The following is a 20,023-nucleotide window of genomic DNA, read 5'->3' on the forward strand; positions in this document are numbered from 1 at the left end:
TGCAGGCATCATCGGTATCAAAGCTTCCAACATCGCCGTCATCACTGTCCATCATCCTAATCTTCACTAAAATCATCAAAACCATAGTACCAATCAATATCATCATCCTATAATCTTCACTCTAATTAGAAATCACAATCTCCAATATAATAATGATTATCATCGCCAACAAACAAAATAATCAATGATGATGATGATGATGATGATGATAATGATGATGATGATCATCATCATCATCATCACCATAATGATATCATCACAACCATATTCATTATTTTCACTATCGCCATCGCCATGAACCTCACTTTATCATCACACTACCTTCATATCGTCATTATACCAGCATACTTTATCAATCTTTTAAGAGCCCTTCGTTGATCGCGAGGAACAAAGCCTTATTAACTGCTCGAATTGAATTTCAAACAAATCACATATTCATTACTGCAAAGAAGTGGTTTATTTCTTCCAAATAATGCCTGTGATTTAGGTAAAAAGCAAGGAGTATCTAGACATTTCCAACATCTTGGAATGTAAAGCAAATATATATTTGAAAGACAGAACATAGAAACAATAACTTTGGTATGCACAACAAAAATGGAAAAAGAAAGACAACAAGTTGTCAATAATAATAATAATAATAAAAACAATAATAATAGCAATAATAATTACAATACCAACAACAATAATAATAATGATAATGAAATTGTAATTATATTCATACTTAGTACTAGTGATAAGATCGTATACCAACACTTGGTTTGCGGTAAATTTAACAAATGTGACCTCTGACACCGTTTAGCAGGGTTAAATTAAAAATACAGTGGTCTTCGACTAATTGATTCATACATAAAAATATTCTGGTTGAAAGACATTTATCTCAACAACCAGCAGTAATATTATATGCTCAGGGGTTTTCCAGGATTTTTCAACAGGGGGAGGGGTACATTTTCCTGAGGTAAAATTTGACAAGCAAAAATAAAAAAGGGTTTCAACCAAAAATAAAGGGGGTTCCGTTTACGAAAAAATTGACAAGCAAAAAAAAAAAAAAAGGTTTTCACGTTCGAAGGGGGAGGGGGACGCAAACTTCTGTTTTAACTGCATTTTAACATTACAAATTTCAATTGTGCCTCTAAAAAAAGGGGGGGGGGTCCGCTAGTGATTATGCTCTACATATGTATCTTTATCTTCATATGTAGGAATGATCAGTGTGGCATAAAATGAGATCTTAACGGGCATAGTTTACCAGTGCATGATTACATTACAATTAGCATATATACATGTATTAACCAGAAAAAAATGTTGTTTCAAAGGATCAACATCACATGAAATGAATAAAAGATCAATTACATAACTGATATTCAATCATATCTTATGTACAGTTAATATAGTTCTGCCATGCCAGCATGAGTCTTACTGAAAGGATAGGAACTTTACTTTCCTTTTACATTGAATTCACTTCAAGTTTGGGCAATGACATGGCTGGGAAGTTAAATCAGAACTGAATACTGTCAAAATTTAATGAAGGAGTACTTGACAAGCATTCAACCCATTTTGACGTAAAAGCACAAAACACATAATTTTGTTTTATTCCCACTTTGATAACATTTTGGATGGTTATATTCCAATCAATCACATTCCACTTTGTCAAACCACTAATAAAATCTGCAAAACATAACAGTGCATTCTCCAAAACAAGACAATTTCAAGCCATCTTTTGATATATATACATAAAGATAGTATCGAATCAAGTTGTTTTACATAATAATATAATAAAGTGTGTACTATGAAAATTAGATAATACTAGGTATCAATATGAGTCACAAGTTAATATTTCCAATAACTTTTCAATATATATCTATATAATTACAAAGACCAACAAACACAAATTGGCATCTTTTATGAGCTCCATTCTCTGTTATGTATGTTATGTCTGTTATGTTATGTTTGCTACACATCAATTCTTTGGACACATTGTTGCGATAAAGATGAAAGGGAGAAATTAACAACTGTGTTGCTTCTTTTGTTTTTCTTTCATTTTCTCTTTTTGTTTAATATGAAGAAATCTGGTGTCACACAGCTGTTTAATTGCTTTATAACCTGATATATACATACATGGCATTCTCATTCAGAAAGAAAGTTCATTAACTTTCAAAGTGTGTACATTGAACACGTACAAGAGAAAAATACCTGAAAGGAAAATATATAGACAATTGTATTAAGTTCACATAGAAAATAAATCAAAAATTGCTTTTACAACTCAGTATGATAATGCCAATTTCAGATGGATCAACATGGATGTAACTCACATATTCACTAGAATTTTCTCAGTTACAACAGCTTTCATATTTTAAAATCTCTAAACCTGTCCAAGTATTAAAATGATTAGTAACACACAATACAAGTAGAGTGTTATTTTCCAGGAATGTGATTTTTTTTCAAATATTCTGATGAATCTTGTATGATTTTCAGGTTTTCATATCAAATGTCACTGGGCAAACCCACAATATAGTCATTTTGTTCTGGACTGGTTTAAATACTCTGACCCTTAGCGCATCCATCCCAATCACAATGTGGTCAAGAAGCACATTCATTTAGTGGTGCAAATATTCTGGAATATGATGAGCATAATGTTTTGGCTTCAAAATATTTGGTCCTTTTGAAAATCTACATTACAAAGATGTATAGAATTATAATGAATGAGTGAATGGAATGAAAAGAAATGTCTCTATTTTTGTTGAAACGAGTGCTTCTCCCACATGAATTAATTTTGTACGACTCAGTATTTCAGCTTTTGGAAGGTATACTATAATTGCACTCAAACAAGTGGTTTTAAAATACTTTGATTAGACAGTGATGAAATGATCAGATAAATTTGCAAAAAACTAATCTTGATACAAACTCACAACACACAATGATATCAATAAAATAATAATAATAGGCCTATTAATAATTCTTATTTACCCAGGGTAGCCACTCTCAGCTGTAAGCTGTTCTTCCAGCAGGCCCTGCATTACATAACATGTTATTTTTCCCTTCTGCACTTTCATACGTTGAGCACCTGACAAGGCAGAAAGTCCCATTTTGAAATTGAATGCATGACTCGGCCAGGGATCGAACCCATGACCTTCCAGTCATGAAGCGGGCGCTCTATCACTGAGCCACCATGTCCGGTAACGTGTTAGTCATAAGGACTGCTAGTAATAAATGCCTAAGTTTATAGGGCCTCTGCCATAGTAGCAGAAGGCATATTCACAACGGTTGCTTTTTTGTCAGTAACAGGTCACTGGGCATAACAAGGAATAGGGATTTTGCTAATCACAGGGTCTTTGTGGATTCAAAACTTGGGAAAAGTGTCATTATTTATAAGGTCGCGACTCGCTATCATAATCAACTAATATAGGGCTGCTATTCATTTGGATAAAAAGAGTCACTTTGAGTCAAAGAGGGTTGCTAGTAATAATCAAATAAAATTCTTACTACAGGGTTTATGCACGATAAAATAATAACTTGTCTGACTAGCAGCTTTTTTCTCACACCTTGAGGACTAGCCATCTGTGCTTGTTATGGTTAGTGACCATTACTTGTTTATGAACAAAAGCAAATCTTCTCCCACTACAACTAGCAATCATCATTCCTTATCAGGAATAATGGCTATATAAATAATTAGACTAAGTAGGAAGCCCCGACATAACAGTATCAATGGCAATCTGGCATTTTACAAAGTTAATGAAGCAAATAAAATTCATACTTCATTTAATTTTTTTCTTTTTCCTAAACATTTCTTACTCTTATTTATGTGGCATATACTTTTTTGTTTCTTTCCTAAACATTTATGACTGTATATTTCTGCCTCTAATATCCAGTTATTACCAGGGCAAACTTTAGTTTTTCATTTTGTGCGATTAAATGAATTGCTTTGTTTTGAATATCAATAATTGATTGTTAAATTTTCAAATAGTATTTTCTCTCATTAATATATATATAACATATGGATAAAATTCATTGTCACACTGGAAAATGGTGGAAAGTAAATGTTATGGATATATGTGATAAGGAAGTCAAGGCTGGTGTCAAATTTCTCTTAGCCACGTTAGTGGTAAGATATTTTACTGGGTAACCCCCAAACTCAACATTAGCAGCAGGCCTAGACTTCATGATCACCAATTGTTTGTTGGAAATGTTGCGAAGATCAACCCACAATCATAAAACCTCGATATTTATTGGCATCTTTATCAAAGGTATTCATACAACGGAAGAGATCCCCCGCATTGACCCAGCAGTCGACCGTGTTGAACCAAGTGTCTAGTAACAAAAAACGATCCGTTGTCTCATGGTACGCAGCTAACACACTGAAGTGCCCATGGACATGCTCATCTTGACCCAGATCATACTCATCGTAGTTGACAATGACACCCTTCTCCGAACCTACCTGTGACAGAGCCTCTGACGCAAGAGTCCGGAATTCTTTGACGCTGCTTTCATCGACATGGACCTTCTTAATCGTTAACCCATGTGCGCATAGAAGGTTGTAAATCTCATCCATCGTAGCGCCATTTGTATCGCAAGATGCATAGTCGAGGGCAGCCTTCGTCTCCTTGAAGGTGAACAGGTTACTCTCGGTGTAAGGGACGTCGTCAACGGGGCACTTCAGGTGCTCCGAGGGGTCTGCGAACTGTTGTCCGAGGTGCTTCGCGCTCATGACAAGCGCAGATGAATGGATGCCGCAGAATGTATTGTTCTCTTGTTCTTTGAAGAGGCGTAGGAGTAAGGTCTGTTTGGCGGATGCCTCACCCAGCATTTTCTGGCCCTCGGGAGAAATGAGTGGGATCTTGTCTTGAACGCGCTCAACAGCCATCTTTCCACCTGACGTCCTGTAAAACAAGATAGAAAGTAGAATTCAGGTTTGGTAATTAAAAAAATGTTAACAACTTTGAAAGTAAATGTTTTAAGCAAATTCCATTTAATTTCTTCATTAATGCTTGAAAGTATGACTCCTAATGTGTTCACATGCACTTTCCTTTCAATTATTATTTTTATTTCTTCATGTTTTGTTTCATATGCTCATTTTGTCCAATTACAATTTACAAATAGGCTACATTTTTAAAAGTTCCACGAACAGAGCTGAGGGACTCACAAATATATGTACATTAAATTGGTTTGAGACTAGAGTGCTCTGGTGAATAAAAAAAATCCCAATAATATATATCTATAAAAAAAACAGAACAGTGTAATGTTACAAGTGTAAACCTATTCTACTTTGTGTTTCAATTTTTTAGTTACTTACAAATAATACAAACATTGTTACAATTTATTGAGGCATATTTTAAATAGCCTACTTTTTAATATGTGTAATATAGGTTGCATAGACTCAACACAAATATTAACAAATTTACGGGGGTGATTGTACTTGCAGACTGAATGAGATTCAAAGATTGAGGGACAAACATAACAAAAAAATGTGATTCGACTTCGAGCAGCACAGAATACAGCATGTGGGACCAAGGTCCATACAGAACGAAACTTGAATTAGACATCTAGTCAGTGCAAATTGCCTTCATTCTGGATAACAGTTACCTGAAAAAGTGGCTCAAGATACAAGGTCTACCTCTCTGGATGAAGGACGTAATATGCAATTCTAAGCTGATTTCATTAGAATTTAGGCCACAGATTTTAGTTGATATTCCAGTTTGCCGAATGATATGGATCGCCACGCCACGCCCCTTTTTTCGGAGGATTGTTATTATGGCAAGCCGTTTGTTGATATTATCTTTCTTTTCTAAGAGGAACCCCCTTTTCTATGGAAAACTCAGTATCCCATAAAACTCTGCTTACCAGCTATCACTGGTGGATCCACGGGGGGGGGGGCACAGCTGGCTTGTGCCCCCCTTGAGAGACGCAATTGAAATTTTTAATGTTAAAATGTCATTAAAACAGAAGTGTGCCCCCCCATTTGAAAGTGAGGACCTTCTTTTGTATATAATTTTTGGTCAAAAACCTTTTTTTTGCTTGGGAAAATGTGCCCCTCCCCCTGGATCCGCCCCTGAAGCTAATAAACTTTTTTAAAACTAAGTATTTCAACAGAGAGATAAGATGTAAACCTTTCTCTTGTAAGAAGTGCATCGGAAAAACCCTTTATCACTGAAAAATATAATTTTATATTTTCTACGCTAGATACGACACAATAGTTTATTTCAAATTTAGTAAATAGGTTTTTCGGCAACAAAAAAATCATCAATTGATCAAAATGTGTTCATGCATTGATAAACCGATTGTACTAACTGATAAACAGAGAAGTCAGAGATTATAAGAAAAAATGTTTATCTGAATTACTGGGCATTTCGCGAAGAAAACTCTATTTTCTAAAATAGCTAGGATATAAACTGGAAAAGATGTGTTGCTCATAAAATTGACTCACTTTATCTCATATAAACTCAATTATCTTTGATACGCCTTGTGTTTTTCTTCACAAAACTCACAATAATGCATTAGGCTATAAACTTTCCCATCACTTGTTAAACTCATGTTTGTAGCGTGACCCACACTCCAGCTAGGGCGTCGATCTGGGGGGGGGGCACATTGCCCCCACTTTATGAAGCACTAAATAAGCGCCCTTTTTATAAATCATACTTTCGGGTCCTATGTTTAAATTTTTTAAAAAGATTTTGTAATGTTGGAATAAACTTTTGATATAAAAGATGCTACAAAAAAATATTTTCACAAAGTTGTTATTTTTACACTTTAGTTTTGTTTGATTCCAAACTCTTTGTAGATCATGATCATGATGCTTTAAATTGGTATAGGTTTCATAACAAATACTTGTTTAAAAATCGGGTCAAAATCACGCTTTTCATGGGCCAAGTTCATTAAGCAGCAAGCTTGAAAACAAGAATACTGCACTCAGTGATTGATAAAAGTGGCCACGCACTCATTAAAACGGTTCAAGTGCTGGGTGCGGCAAGGGAAGCGTTTCATGAAAGAATTTGTCAGACGTTTTATCCGACAAGTCCTGTTTTATCCGACAGTTACTATAGTAACAGTGCTTCTCAACCAATCAGAATCCAGGAAAGTTTTTAGATCTGACAACTTGTCGGACGAAAATGTTGATGAAACGCCCACAAGGTCCATAATTACCCGCGCTTGTTATTTTGAAGCCTTTTCCAGCCAATCAGAACTCTAGATTTCATGTTGCTCTAAAATTTTTAGAAATCTCGTCTTGTACCTTGGTGGGAAAAGTGTGATCTTGAACCGATTATAAGGTGCCGCATATTAAGAGTGACATTGTGAAAGGTATAGAAATTCAGCTATGTGGTGATACAGATATCTTCGAAGCTCAAAATAAAAAGTTTTGCACAATTTGCAAAATAAACTGAACAGAGGAAGAAAATTTACTTTTGATGCACATTTCCTAAAATTCGCTTATTTATGAAAATATTTCACATGAAATGAATGACCAATATAAAAGAGAAATTGGTACTCTGTACAATCGTGCAAAGGTATTTAATTTGACTTGAAGATAAATTACGTAATTAAGTTCCATTATTCACGAGATTTTGCAGGGAGGCGGATTCAGCCACGAGAGGGTTTGGATGAATCTGACCTATATTTGCTCATTAGCTGATTGCCCCCCCCACACTTTCAACTCCGCCGCCCCTGCCACGCTTCACTAGAGCATGCAGTACGTAGTCAGTTGGGTGCAACTGATATCTGGTCACATTTTTGACGTAAACATATTCTAGTCAGAAAAAAATTGTATACGACTAGAAAGTAATCAGATATGACCAGAATAACATTTGCACCAGCTGAACCTATTAATTAGTCATTTTTACTGATTTGTTTTATGAGTGCATCTTTATACACCAAACAATAAATATCTGTAGCAGGTGTTCATTTGACAACGCAGTATGCAAAATTTGGAGAGCACATACTATGTCAAAGTCTGTGTAAAACTTTTAAAATTATGTTGCCATCATAAAAATTATGAAAAGTGGTAGTAACTTCGTGATAATAAGCAATAGTTATATACATGTCAGTAGGAAGTTTTACATCAAGCTATATAGTCAAATATGACACTATTCGTAAATCTGTTAATGTTGGGAGCGAAAGGGAACGTATTGGCGGGAAGTGAATTCCACAGCCGAGCGGCCCGTCCTTAGAATATTATGAAGTACTTACATTGTGAACCAATCATCAATAGATTAAAAACACTATAGCGACCTTTAGCTCATTTTTCACCAATGGATTCCTTGTGAACACTATCAATCAGACTTGGCGCCATCACTAAGTAATATTTTTTTTTCATTCCAACTTTTCGATGACCGACCAAATCAGAATCAGAAAACTATACTTAAGCGAATAAAAAGATGAGCGGAAAATCCAGGACCCAATGTTGGTGCTTTTTTTAAACTGAAATAATCTTTGACATCATTTTTGAAAAATAACTTTTGTTATTACATATCTACATTCTAGAAAAATATTGGGTAAAACGTGTTTAAAACGCCTAAACATTTGTTTAGAAAGTTTAAACAGTTGTTTAAAAGTGTTAAACAGTAGTCGTTTGTGTGACGGGCTTATAAACAACGTGCTAGATATTTCAAACAGCGTTTGTACAGTGTTATTTTATTTCAAATAAAGCCATGACGTCACCGACGTGGAGTATTTTTCTTAAGGAGAGCACATCTCCAACCCCTGACGATTTAAGTTATCTGCGATCGATATACGACGCCTTTCAAGACCACAATACAGCCCTAACTCCCGCCCCAACAAGCACACAGCATCAGCGAACCAGCCCTTGTTCTGAAATAGGACTAATCAATCGTTTCGATTGTAAAACTTCTCAATATCTATCAATTATTCATGCTATCGGCATACCGAGGTGTTTTTACTGATGCGTTCCAGAATAAGATATGTTTGTTTCTGAAGTTGGTTTTGAAAAACAACTACACATCTACTTCCCCATGCAGACTTTCACCGCTTTTAAACATGGATCGCTGTTCTACTTTTACCCTTAATCGGTTGGAAGAAAGCTGCTCTGTCAAATCTGACATCTAATTTCGGACAAAATTGGAATTATCAGATTGGAAACGGAGGAGCTCTGTCATAATGTGCACTGTCTTGTTTTCCGGACCGAACAAGACTAAATCGCCGGTCTGTCTTGTTTACGGATTAGCAAAATGATATAATGACGCAAAATATTAATGATGGAAAAGGATCGCAGTAAATGATTTTGATTTTAATTATATAGTCGTTTGGTGGTAAAACCGGTGGGAAATCTGTCCTCAATTTGTAGTCAGAAATTCCATCTTTATCGACATGGGAAAGCATGATGACTGTCGCGAGGTAAGTAAACCTACGTTACTTCCTTTTCATTGCTAATTATTTTGTATTCTACACGTTTTGATCGTATGTGGTGTCATTATTATGCTGAAATTATTGAAAGACAATTATTATGACGTCACCGACGTGAAAGGTTATTTTCATTGCCAATTATTTTTGCTAATTATTTTGTATTCCCACGTTTTGATCGTATGTGGAGTCATTATGCTGAAATTATTGAAAGACAATTATTGTGCTTATACAGTGCGTATAAAAAAGGGACAGATTTGAAAAGTCTATAAATTTTTGTTTCAAATCATGATGTTTATATTTTGGTATTAATAGGTGCTCCAAAGTCTTATCTTTCAAATGCCATTAAACAAATTTAGTTTCGATCAAGCTTGAGCGAACACGGAATGTGGTTAAAAAGGAGGCTTGCGCCAAAATGGCATAATATGATAAATATGATGATCGGACTTCTTGCTAATCAGCAGACTTCCTCCGCACTTTATCTTTGCCATAATTTTCGAATTATGCGGTCAAAATTCATTTTCAAAGCTATCTATTTGCTTGAATTGTTCTGTTGTTTCTTTTAACATGTTTTCTTTAGCTTTGAATATTACTTCTTCAAGCAAAAACTTTTTTTTTTCAACCGAAGTATGGGAGAACGTGTATTTTTTTTTTAAAATCCTTTCATTGTGTGCTACAAAGGTTATGGTGCCTTTTAAACAATGCCATACAGATGGGTGGGGGCTCGAGGCCTCCCTCAATTAAAAAAAAATAATGACCAAGAAAAAAAGGAAAAGGAAAGATAAAAAGTGAAATGTATTATTTTCTTAATATCATGTCAAAATCTATCACAAAATGTGATAATGTAATGAAATAGTGGGAGTATTCGCTCGCTCACAACTGTTTAATACATTTTACCCGATCTGCCATATGTAGCTCCTTCAAAATTGACTCAATACACCATTGCCATTGAAAGACATGAATCCCTTCCTGTTTGTCCTGTCAAGCATATAATTAAACTTGGTCAAGGAATCAATAACCCCTTGAACAATCGATTCATGACTTTTAAAGGTACCATAACATAATTTGTTTCACATAACAAAAGGATTTGAGCAATTATAAGTCTTCTCAATTGATAACGCAAATCTTCTTGCTTGGGTTGACAAAAAGTCTTCTTTCTTTACTTATGAAGGAAATTTCAAAGGTAAAAAGAGTTTAAATAAAAGAACAAAATAATTCAAGTACATAAATAAATTTGTAAATAAAAGTAGACAACATAATTCGAAAATTATGGCACAGCTAATGAAAAGGTTGAGAGGAAGTCTGCTGATTAGCAAGAAGTCTGATCATCATATTACTTATATTCTGCCATTCTGGCGCAAGCCTCTTTTTGAACCCCCGACAAAAACGTCAAGCATGAACAAAATCAGTTTTTAATTGCATTTCAAAGATAAGATTTCAGAGCATCTATTAACATCAACATATATATATCTTTATTTGAAACAATTTTTTAAAAGACTTCAAACCTGTCCCGTTTTTTTGATACGCACTGTATACTTAAAATGCATTTTTTCATAACCAACATGACCAAAGTAAGCTTCTAGTATATATGAGTGATGCAGGAGCCGCGGAACAGTTTTTAAAGTGTGTGTGTGTGTGTTTGGGTGTGTGTGTGTGTGTGTGTGTGTGTGTGTGTGTGTGGGGGGGGGGGGGTTACCATGCAAAAATCAGATGGTCATGTTTTTTTTTTTTTGGGGGGGGGGCTTTCCGCGGCCCCTGTAATGAGCTGAAAACAACTCCGTGAAATGAGTGGAGATATTTTCTATGGGTATCTCAAAATTATTGATCAAACTTGGCAAAAGTCTCTGCACAGCAAAAGCTTTGGTGTTAACCGGTGTACATAGAGGACCACACCAGTTATTTTACACCGGTGTTAAATTGGTGGTGTTGGTTTTACACCTATAGGTGTTATTACAACACCTATGGTTGTTATTTTAACACCTCAGGGTGTGGTCCTCTATTAACACCAATTGGTGTCAGTTTTAACACCACAGTTTTTACAGTGTGGAAAACGTACAAAATCCTGGGTTAGGCATCATCTTTGCATACTTTGAAGTTGAAATGAAAATATCAACCGTCATGTCCATGTTAGGAAATATTCATCAATAGCTTTATATTTTGAGCTCTATACAATGCATTCTTTTTAATAAGAAATATTGAGTATACATACGGTAGGTCTCTATAATTATGTATGATGTTCCTACATCCCTTTTATCTGGATGTTTATTGTGCCCCTTTGAAGTAAGAAAACAATATTCTCATTTCTATATGTTACTACTTAGGAAGGAAAAATTTGTAAGAATAATACATGCCTAAGTCATCGTAGAGATGGACCCCCCAAAAATCACAACCAAGAAAAAAAAAGAGAAGGGTGAAATATAATACTTTTAAAATATATATTATTTCAAAATCTATCACTTGTCTGATATTTATATTTTCCTGTATCTTTCACTTGCCACTTCTTCTTTTCCTTCTTCTTGTTCTGATTGTTTCCTCGTCGCTCTCTCTTCCCTCTCTCTCACTCCCCCTCACCCCCTCTTTCTTTCTTCATTTTCTTTTCTTCCTTTCTTTTATTCCTTCCTTCCTCCTTTCATCTCTTTCTTACATTCCTTCCTTCTTTTCTTCATTCCTTCCTTCTCTCACTCATCCTCTTCAGGCGGACGATACGAGATCACCCCTCCTCTCCAGGGACTCTTCGCCAACCGATTCGACGTACCTCATGTCCATCCGCATCGCTGAATCATTCTCGCCGCCGACCTCGCCTACACCGACATCACCGACCACCGCCAAAGACAATTTCGCCCCGCCCTCATCGCCGCGGAAACCGTCATTGCTTACACGTCTAAAGCAGATCGAGAATGTTCGAGGGTGGATGGTGTGCTTTGCTGCCTACGTCATCAATGTTCCATTTTTCGGCATCATCATGAGTTTTGGAGAGCTCTTACCGTCATTCCTGGAACTATATAATACAGACCAAACGGCTGCGATAAGTATGTTATCAGATTAAAAAAAATCAATACCTCTAGACAATTTTCATAGTAATACTTAAAGGAATATACATCAAAGTTTGGGTCGATTTCAATGACCAGAACACTTATTTATCTTCAATATTAACATTGTATTTTGTGTACGATTAAGTTATAAACATAAATTAAGTTAATCCTTGCAACTCATTAAACACGTCACAAAATCTGAAATCAAAGGGACTATAATATAAACTTCGATCATCATGATCATTCAGCAACATATATAGATAGTGTTTCGGAAAAGTGTTGTTAAAGATAATAAAAGAGAGAAAAGAAGGGAAAAGAACCCGTTGCTTTGCCTATTTCATCCTCAGAAACTTGAAAAATCTGTATACATAATTAGGACATCCCGATTGTACCAAAGCGCACAAAGAACTGACAGTAATGAGAAAGCTCAATCAAACCTAATTGGCGAGGGGTATATCGACACCTGTTACTAACACCAGAGATAATAGAGTCTTAATAAGATGTCGTTTCGTTCTCTTTCCCTCGCCACCCTTATTACTCTCTTACCACCTTCTCCTAATATCATGTTTTTTTTACCTGTTGTTGTTATTGTTTAAAAACATTATAATCATTATTAGTATAATTTATTATTATTATCATTATTTTTATTGTTATTATTATTACTGCTATATTATGATTATCATCATCATCATCGTCATCATTATCATCATCATCATTATCATCATCATCATTATCATCATTATTATCATCATCATCATCATCATCATCGTTATCATCATCATTATCATCATCATCATCATCATCATCATCGTCATCACTAACATCATCATCATCATCATCCTCCTCCTCATCATCATCATCATCGTCACTATCTTTATTGTCCTGTAACCTTACTGCCATCACTATTGTCATTGTGTGTTTTATTGTTGTTACTTATTATACCATCATTATTTTCAATATTATTATCATTGATATCGCTACATAATTATCCTTATATATCCCCCCTCCCATTCATCGCAGGTTGGGTTGGCTCGCTCGCCTTCGGCCTGGCTTACGTGTGCAGTCCAATATCTTCTCGTCTCTACTGGCACTTTGGGTGCCGCCCCTGTGCCATCACCGGGGTAGCTCTTGGGTCCTTCGCCCTCTTCGTCTCGTCGTTCGTCCATGACATGTGGTGGATGATGATAACCTATAGCATCATGTTCGGCTTCGCGACCAACCTGACTTATAACACCCCTCTGGTCCTGACTGGGGAATGGTTTCCCGACCGACATCACGTCTTGGCGACATGTTTCGTCACCGCGGGCATCCCTTTTGGTAAGATGTATAGTCGGTCAGAGTCACACCAATGATACCTACTCACGACCGATCAAAGCTATTACAGCATTGTGAGTAGTATATCATCGGTCGGTTTGAAATTAGTTTCGTAGGTGTGACCGCACAGGTAGCGTGAAGTATATTGGCTGCTGCTAACTAAAGTTTAAAGTTTGACCCTTTTCTCCTAAATGATGATAGACTTATGTCAATGTGAATAATTTGTTGTGATTTTATATTGGTCAACGCAGATTTAAAGAAGAAAAGTGAACTGAATTTGGTTTCGCGATGTGCATGTTTATTTCAGGGTCGAATTAAAAATTGAGACATCCATATTTAATGATTTGCTTTCCTTTTTTTGGGGGGGGGGGTGGAGCTGAAGGCACGTATTACTTTCATAATTATGGAAGCGTAAAGGCGACCGCACACCTTACGAATGGTCTGCGACTCAATTTTGGAATAAAACGTAGTAGAAGTCGATGCTGATATTGAGACTTGGAATATCTTACTGTGTAATGTTCTAAATCATCGTACGAATACCTATGCTCAAATCTGTGACTATGCTATTATCCTTCTTAGAATAAAAGTAAATTTAATATCTAGTCGTAATATATCGTAATAACATCGACGTCATATATGAGCCGTACGATTGGCTACGATTTGAAAATAATTTGGCCTTTACTCCAAAATAAAGGCTTGCAATCTTTCAGAATGGTTACATTAGTACTCCTCAATTAATTTTAACCTCAAATAAAATGATATGTTCCATTCACATTGTCAGAAAATGAGCAAAATGCGATTTGTTCCGAAATCGGATCGCTAGCAGTCGTAAGGTGTGCGGTGGCCTGAACCGTCCAAAAGTGATAAAAATTGATGAATTGATTATTGAATGAAAAAATATATAAAATTGATTTGGGCCTACTCGATCATGCTACTAGTAGTCTATACACAACAAAACAAAAATATGAAAACGATGGAATTCATAGATTTGCCATTCAACATGCTTTCCATCTTTCTCAGGTTCATTGACGATGAATCCCGTGGTCGAATCGCTGGTCGATTCCATTGGCCTCCGGAACGCCTTCCGCGTCATGGCAGTGTTACCAATCGTCATCGGCCTACCCTGCTGCGCGATATTCAAGCAACCTGACCTCAACGCATGCGGCAACGAAGACGACGACGATGTCGATGATTTAATAATGGAAGACTGTGATGACGAGACCGTTCTCGTACATCGGAACGATGACGATGTCGTGCGTGAAATCGATGACGCGGGATCAGAGAGTAGTTGGTTGGCGGATATGATAAGGAGAGAGAAAAATCCCTCCAGGAAAGTGTGTGCTTGCCTCGATGGTGACCTGTGGTTGGACCCTATATTTTATATCTATATGTTTGGTCTACTCGCCAAGGGAGTGGGATATGTATTTCCGTTTATTCATTTGGTAAGTCCTGATATTCTCCATAATCTCTTGTTCTTCATATCCCGCAATGTAAAAATGTGGTGTTGATAGAGGACCTCACCCTGAGGTGTTAAAATCACATCATAGAGATTGAACTTGACACCAAAGAGTGTAAACGCAACAACCAAAGGTGTTGTAATAACACCTATAGGTGTTAAACTAACGCTGTCAATTTAACAACGGTGTAAGATAATTGGTGTGGTCCTCTATGTACACCGACTAATTATACCCCCCTTTCTTTCCAATCCTTACTTAAATGAAAGAATACAAAAACTAGGGTTAGAAACAATTTCGCATTCATTTGGAAACTTATATTTACAAGGATTTATATTTAATTCTTACAAGAAAGATATGATGATTTGTATCTTGTATATATTCTAAACTTTGTATCTTGTATTAATAATGTCTTATTTATCGAAGGATATCTTTACAAACAAGCAGTGCTTTTCAGAAGGTTTTCATTTCATTTCATTATATCATAGTCCGCTTTACTTTGTAATTTTTTTTGAAATTTTGAAATGATTTTTTTTATCAATCAATCAATCAATCAATCAATCCATCCATCCATCCATCCATCCATCCATCAATCAATCAATCAATCAATCAATCAATCAATCAATCAATCAATCAATCAATCAATCAATCAATCAATCAGTCAGTCAATACCAATAGCATAATAACATAACATTACTTGATTTTCTATAATAAAGTAATGCCTACCTGCCTACCTTCTTTTCCACACTCTCCTCTTGGTCTCTCTAACTTTACCTATCACTCTGATTGATCGCAATTATTAGCATTATTCAAGTAAACATTATCAAGTTCGTGTAGAAAAGGTAACCTGGGCTTATAACTGTTTCCCTTTTTCATCAATCAAAGATGATTCATAAAAAACTTAAAAAGAGGATGCTAAAAGGCAAGTTGTGATTATAAAACACAATTATGAAATGCTAAAGTATTTCCAAATTCTTCTTACCCTTTTCTTATCACTTTATTATTGAAAAATGTAATGAGAAATAAACGGAATGCCGAAAGTTTTGAATTTGATAAAAATAAGTTATAATGGAAATAAAATATAACTACAACCTGCAAAACTACCAATACTGCAAACATACCCCCCTCCCTCACACACACACACACGCACACATACCCACACACATATTCTTCAACAAAGGGATATAAAGGCAAAAAAAAGTGATCATACAAACTGAAAATAATAAACACACATTACAAAGGGTCTTCCTCTTTTCAGGTAAATTATATGACTTGGCTCGGCATCGAAGCCGCGAAGGCATCCTTCGTGATGACGGCTAAAGGGGCCTCGGATATGGCAGGGCGTTTTATTGTCGGGATGCTTGGAGATCATCTTCCTTTTCCACTCATCCATGTCTACGTTATTGCGTGTGGTATCATGGGCGTGGTCACCTATATAGCCGTGTTTGCACACCACGCCTCACTCATGTTCTTTTATGCTATATGTAAGTATTACTTATGGGTATTTTCACGGTAACTGACTTTACACGGCATAATTTTACACACCTTTTATTGTGTGTATGATTATCTCTTGAACAACAAACTCTCATCATTTGTTGTCTTAGAAATAATCATTCACACAAAGAAATTTTTTTCTCTCATGGAGGAACTTGAGGATATCATATTCCCCGGAAAATGGGAATCGCTTGGATTAATCATTTTCATGCATTTTATGTGATTTAATCTTAATCCGATTACGTAAGTTTCTTTTATGTCGTTAAAAACAATCTTGAACAAGCACAATACATTTATATTCAGTTCAGTTCAGTATACCTCAATAATTGTCGATGTATGCACTATATATTTTTTATGTCACATAATATTTACTTTTTAAATGTAGGTATTGGTTTCTGTAATGGAACTTTCAACGCCCTGTTATTCCCGATAAACACTAGCTTGTTTCGGAAGGATCTCCGCCAGCAGACCTGGGCGTATTGTCAGGTTCCGCCCGGCGTTGCCATTATAGTCGGACCCATGATGGCAGGTAAACAATTGATTTGTCTTACATCTAACATGTCTCAAAATATGAATGGGTTAATACAATTCTGTTTAAACTTAAAATAGCAATATGGTAGAATTTTCACGAGTTAACCAAAAATAACTCGGAATTTATTCATCATTTCTACGACTCTGCAATTTAATTTTACAAATTTACTACCATTATGCATATTAAAATAATATTAGACATAACATAATACAAGCTAATAAACTTTTTTTGTTAAAATCGAAATATTAACTGTTTTCTACCGAGATTGAACGGGCCCCGTCATGTTTATGAAAGTATCACTTTCAACTGTTGTTAGAATTTCTCCATTTTTAAAATCTAAAATAATGAATGGGGTCTTGGGTATCTGTAGTATAATCTGTTCCACTATTTATGAAGCGGTTTCACCTTAATGAATAGATCCATTCAGCTTGAGACCTGAATGTAGTATGTTCAAACGTAAACAAAACTAGCAAGATTCGGTTGGTTGGATCCAACTAAAATTCGATTTAATCGTTTTAGAATATCATCTTCAAATATCTCGACCGATTGTACCCTTTTTTCAGATATTGACGTTCGGTTCATTGTTGGTATATCTTTCGTTTCACTCGAGAATGAAAAATGACCCAATATTTCCTTTTCCCGTTTTCGACAGGCGCCATCTACGATGCAACGCAGTCATACTACTCTGACTTCTACGTCAATACGTTCGTTTTTGTCCTCGCCATGCTCGTCTTTACGCTCATCCCTATCATTCATCTCAAGAGAAAGATCCAGAAAAAGAGGCTCGAGGCAGGGGCCCCAAGCGCTTTAGGAGGGACGTCGAACATCATTGAAATGACAAAAATATTCATGAGGGGTGATGTAGGTGAAGCGAACGAGAGAACGAGCAATAACAATTACGGAGCAACGACTGGACCAAGAGCTGTAGATAGTCGCTAACATATTACTTGATTTTTTTCAAGGACAGTGGGCAATATGATATACAATATAGTTGATTATTTAATATTAAACTCTAATAACTGTTTTAACAAACCAATAAGTTGTTTCAAATATGAACTAACCAACTGTTTATTAAAGCAAGGCACGAACTTTCGTTTTTACCATCAGATGGTAGGCTCATATTCAACACTTTTTTTGTTTAGTTGAAACATCTAAATGTATAGTTTGAATATACGTATTTATTAAAAAGTAGACTGTGAAATGTCATTTAAAATAGATTAAAGGTAACGTCGCAATTTCCAGTAATGAAAAATTGTAGACGAAACTAATCTTGAGGATTCCGTGATGATGTCTTTTTTTCAATCTGACATGTATGCTTCTTCATCATTGTATTATGTCAGATTAAAAAAAACACACATCATCATGGGGTCCTCAAGTCTAAGACGAAACAAAATAATGAATGATCGGATTATAAACCCAAATATGAAAATCTGTCACCTTTGACATCATATACCTACCTTTTCCGGATCAAGAAACACATAGGTCTGTTATCATGGTTATGTTCTTTGGATAAGCTATCAACGTTGGTATTGGCGGTAAAATCCTGTTCGTTTGCAGTGCATTGCAAAGCCGACACCAGTTGATGTCTCTAGGACCACATACTGAGGTGTTAAACTCACCCTCAGAGATTGGACATAACATCAAAGAGGTAAAAACACCAACCAAATGTGTTGTAATAACATCAGGAATGTCACACTGGAGTCAAAATACTGGTTTGGTTCCCTATATTTTTTAGTAAGGTTTTTGATAAGTAAACATGATGGTTCAAGCAAGTATATGCATCAATTAACACCATAGATTTTGATGTGTAAGGACGAATAAGACTCCTAATGTTATCCACTGCTTGTCCAAGTTCCGTATGCAGAAACGGACATCGCCACTGCGACCATGCCTTTTCGCATTTACCTGTGTACTAGGGCGGGGAAACTCTCTATCTAGAACGCGCAAATTTCTTTGAAATTGCAAGTCGATTAAATCACAGTGGAGAGTTCAGAGGCTTTTGTCGGAAGTTGGTGACATCATTGGAATCTCTCGACTCTGGACAACGACATAATTGTTTGTCCGGTGCAAATCATCATATGATCTGCTGCCCCAGTTCACCAACTTTCGACAAAAGCCTTTCAGCTCTCGATTGTGATTTGAATTGCATTTACAAAGGAAATCGATGCGCTGTAGAGAGTTTCACCGTAGTAAATGCGAAAATTAGAGTGTCAAAATTACACCGGACGGCGCGCGGCGTTGCGTGAGGATCCCACCAATCATTTTACACCACATCTAAATTTATGTAAAGATTTTGTTTGTTATATCACGACTTTTCAGTGTATAATCCAAAGGACACACGTCCTGATCACAGAACCGAAGGTTTTTTCAGTCATATAGCACATCGAATCTGACAATGAGCATGCCTGACATATCATCTGCTAGTAGCAAAGCTACATGTATTAGTATTATAAACTAAAATAGAATAGACCAGTGTTATGTAGTAGCACATGGGTGAATGTGCAAATCGATGTCTCTATACTGTCAGCTATTACTAACGAACGAAACGATTCACGTTTCTATTTTTAAAAAATTGTAATTTTGGTAGAACGATTCGTTTAAATTCATTTACATACAAAGACCGAAATAAAAAAATGTATAATCATTGACATTGTTATACCACGATTACAGAGGAGACAAAGGACAAGTATAAGTGTTTTTATGCAAATAGTAGTTTTAAGAATTTTATTTAGTCTTATATACACAACGATACTTCATATATAGATAGGCACTACACAAAAATCTAGAAATAAATCATTGAATAAAAAATTCATATAATGTTTGTCATTTAATGAAAATAATATGATATGCAATTG

General features: G+C 35.7%; 1 protein-coding gene and 1 pseudogene across 1 annotated transcript; one reads left to right on the forward strand and one right to left on the reverse strand.

The window, feature by feature from the left end:
- Positions 1 to 2,445: 2,445 nt before the first annotated feature.
- On the reverse strand, positions 2,446 to 5,670 carry LOC121431348 (glutathione gamma-glutamylcysteinyltransferase 3-like). The gene is made up of 2 exons (XM_041628888.1): positions 5,575 to 5,670; positions 2,446 to 4,871 (listed from the first exon to the last, which is right to left on the reverse strand). The coding sequence occupies exon 2, from the start codon at positions 4,853 to 4,855 to the stop codon at positions 4,190 to 4,192; it is 666 nt and encodes a 221-aa protein (XP_041484822.1). The 5' UTR covers positions 4,856 to 4,871; positions 5,575 to 5,670; the 3' UTR covers positions 2,446 to 4,189.
- Positions 5,671 to 9,170: 3,500 nt separating this feature from the next.
- LOC121431124 lies at positions 9,171 to 18,079 on the forward strand (annotated as a pseudogene).
- The last annotated feature ends 1,944 nt before the right edge of the window (positions 18,080 to 20,023 follow it).

This window comes from Lytechinus variegatus, chromosome 17 (assembly GCF_018143015.1).
Source record: "Lytechinus variegatus isolate NC3 chromosome 17, Lvar_3.0, whole genome shotgun sequence".
NCBI classification, from domain to species: domain Eukaryota; kingdom Metazoa; phylum Echinodermata; class Echinoidea; order Temnopleuroida; family Toxopneustidae; genus Lytechinus; species Lytechinus variegatus.

Bases quoted from the DNA above. Each gene is read 5' to 3' on its own strand.
- LOC121431348 (XM_041628888.1), bottom strand. From the start codon at position 4,855: ATGGCTGTTGAGCGCGTTCAAGACAAGATCCCACTCATTTCTCCCGAG.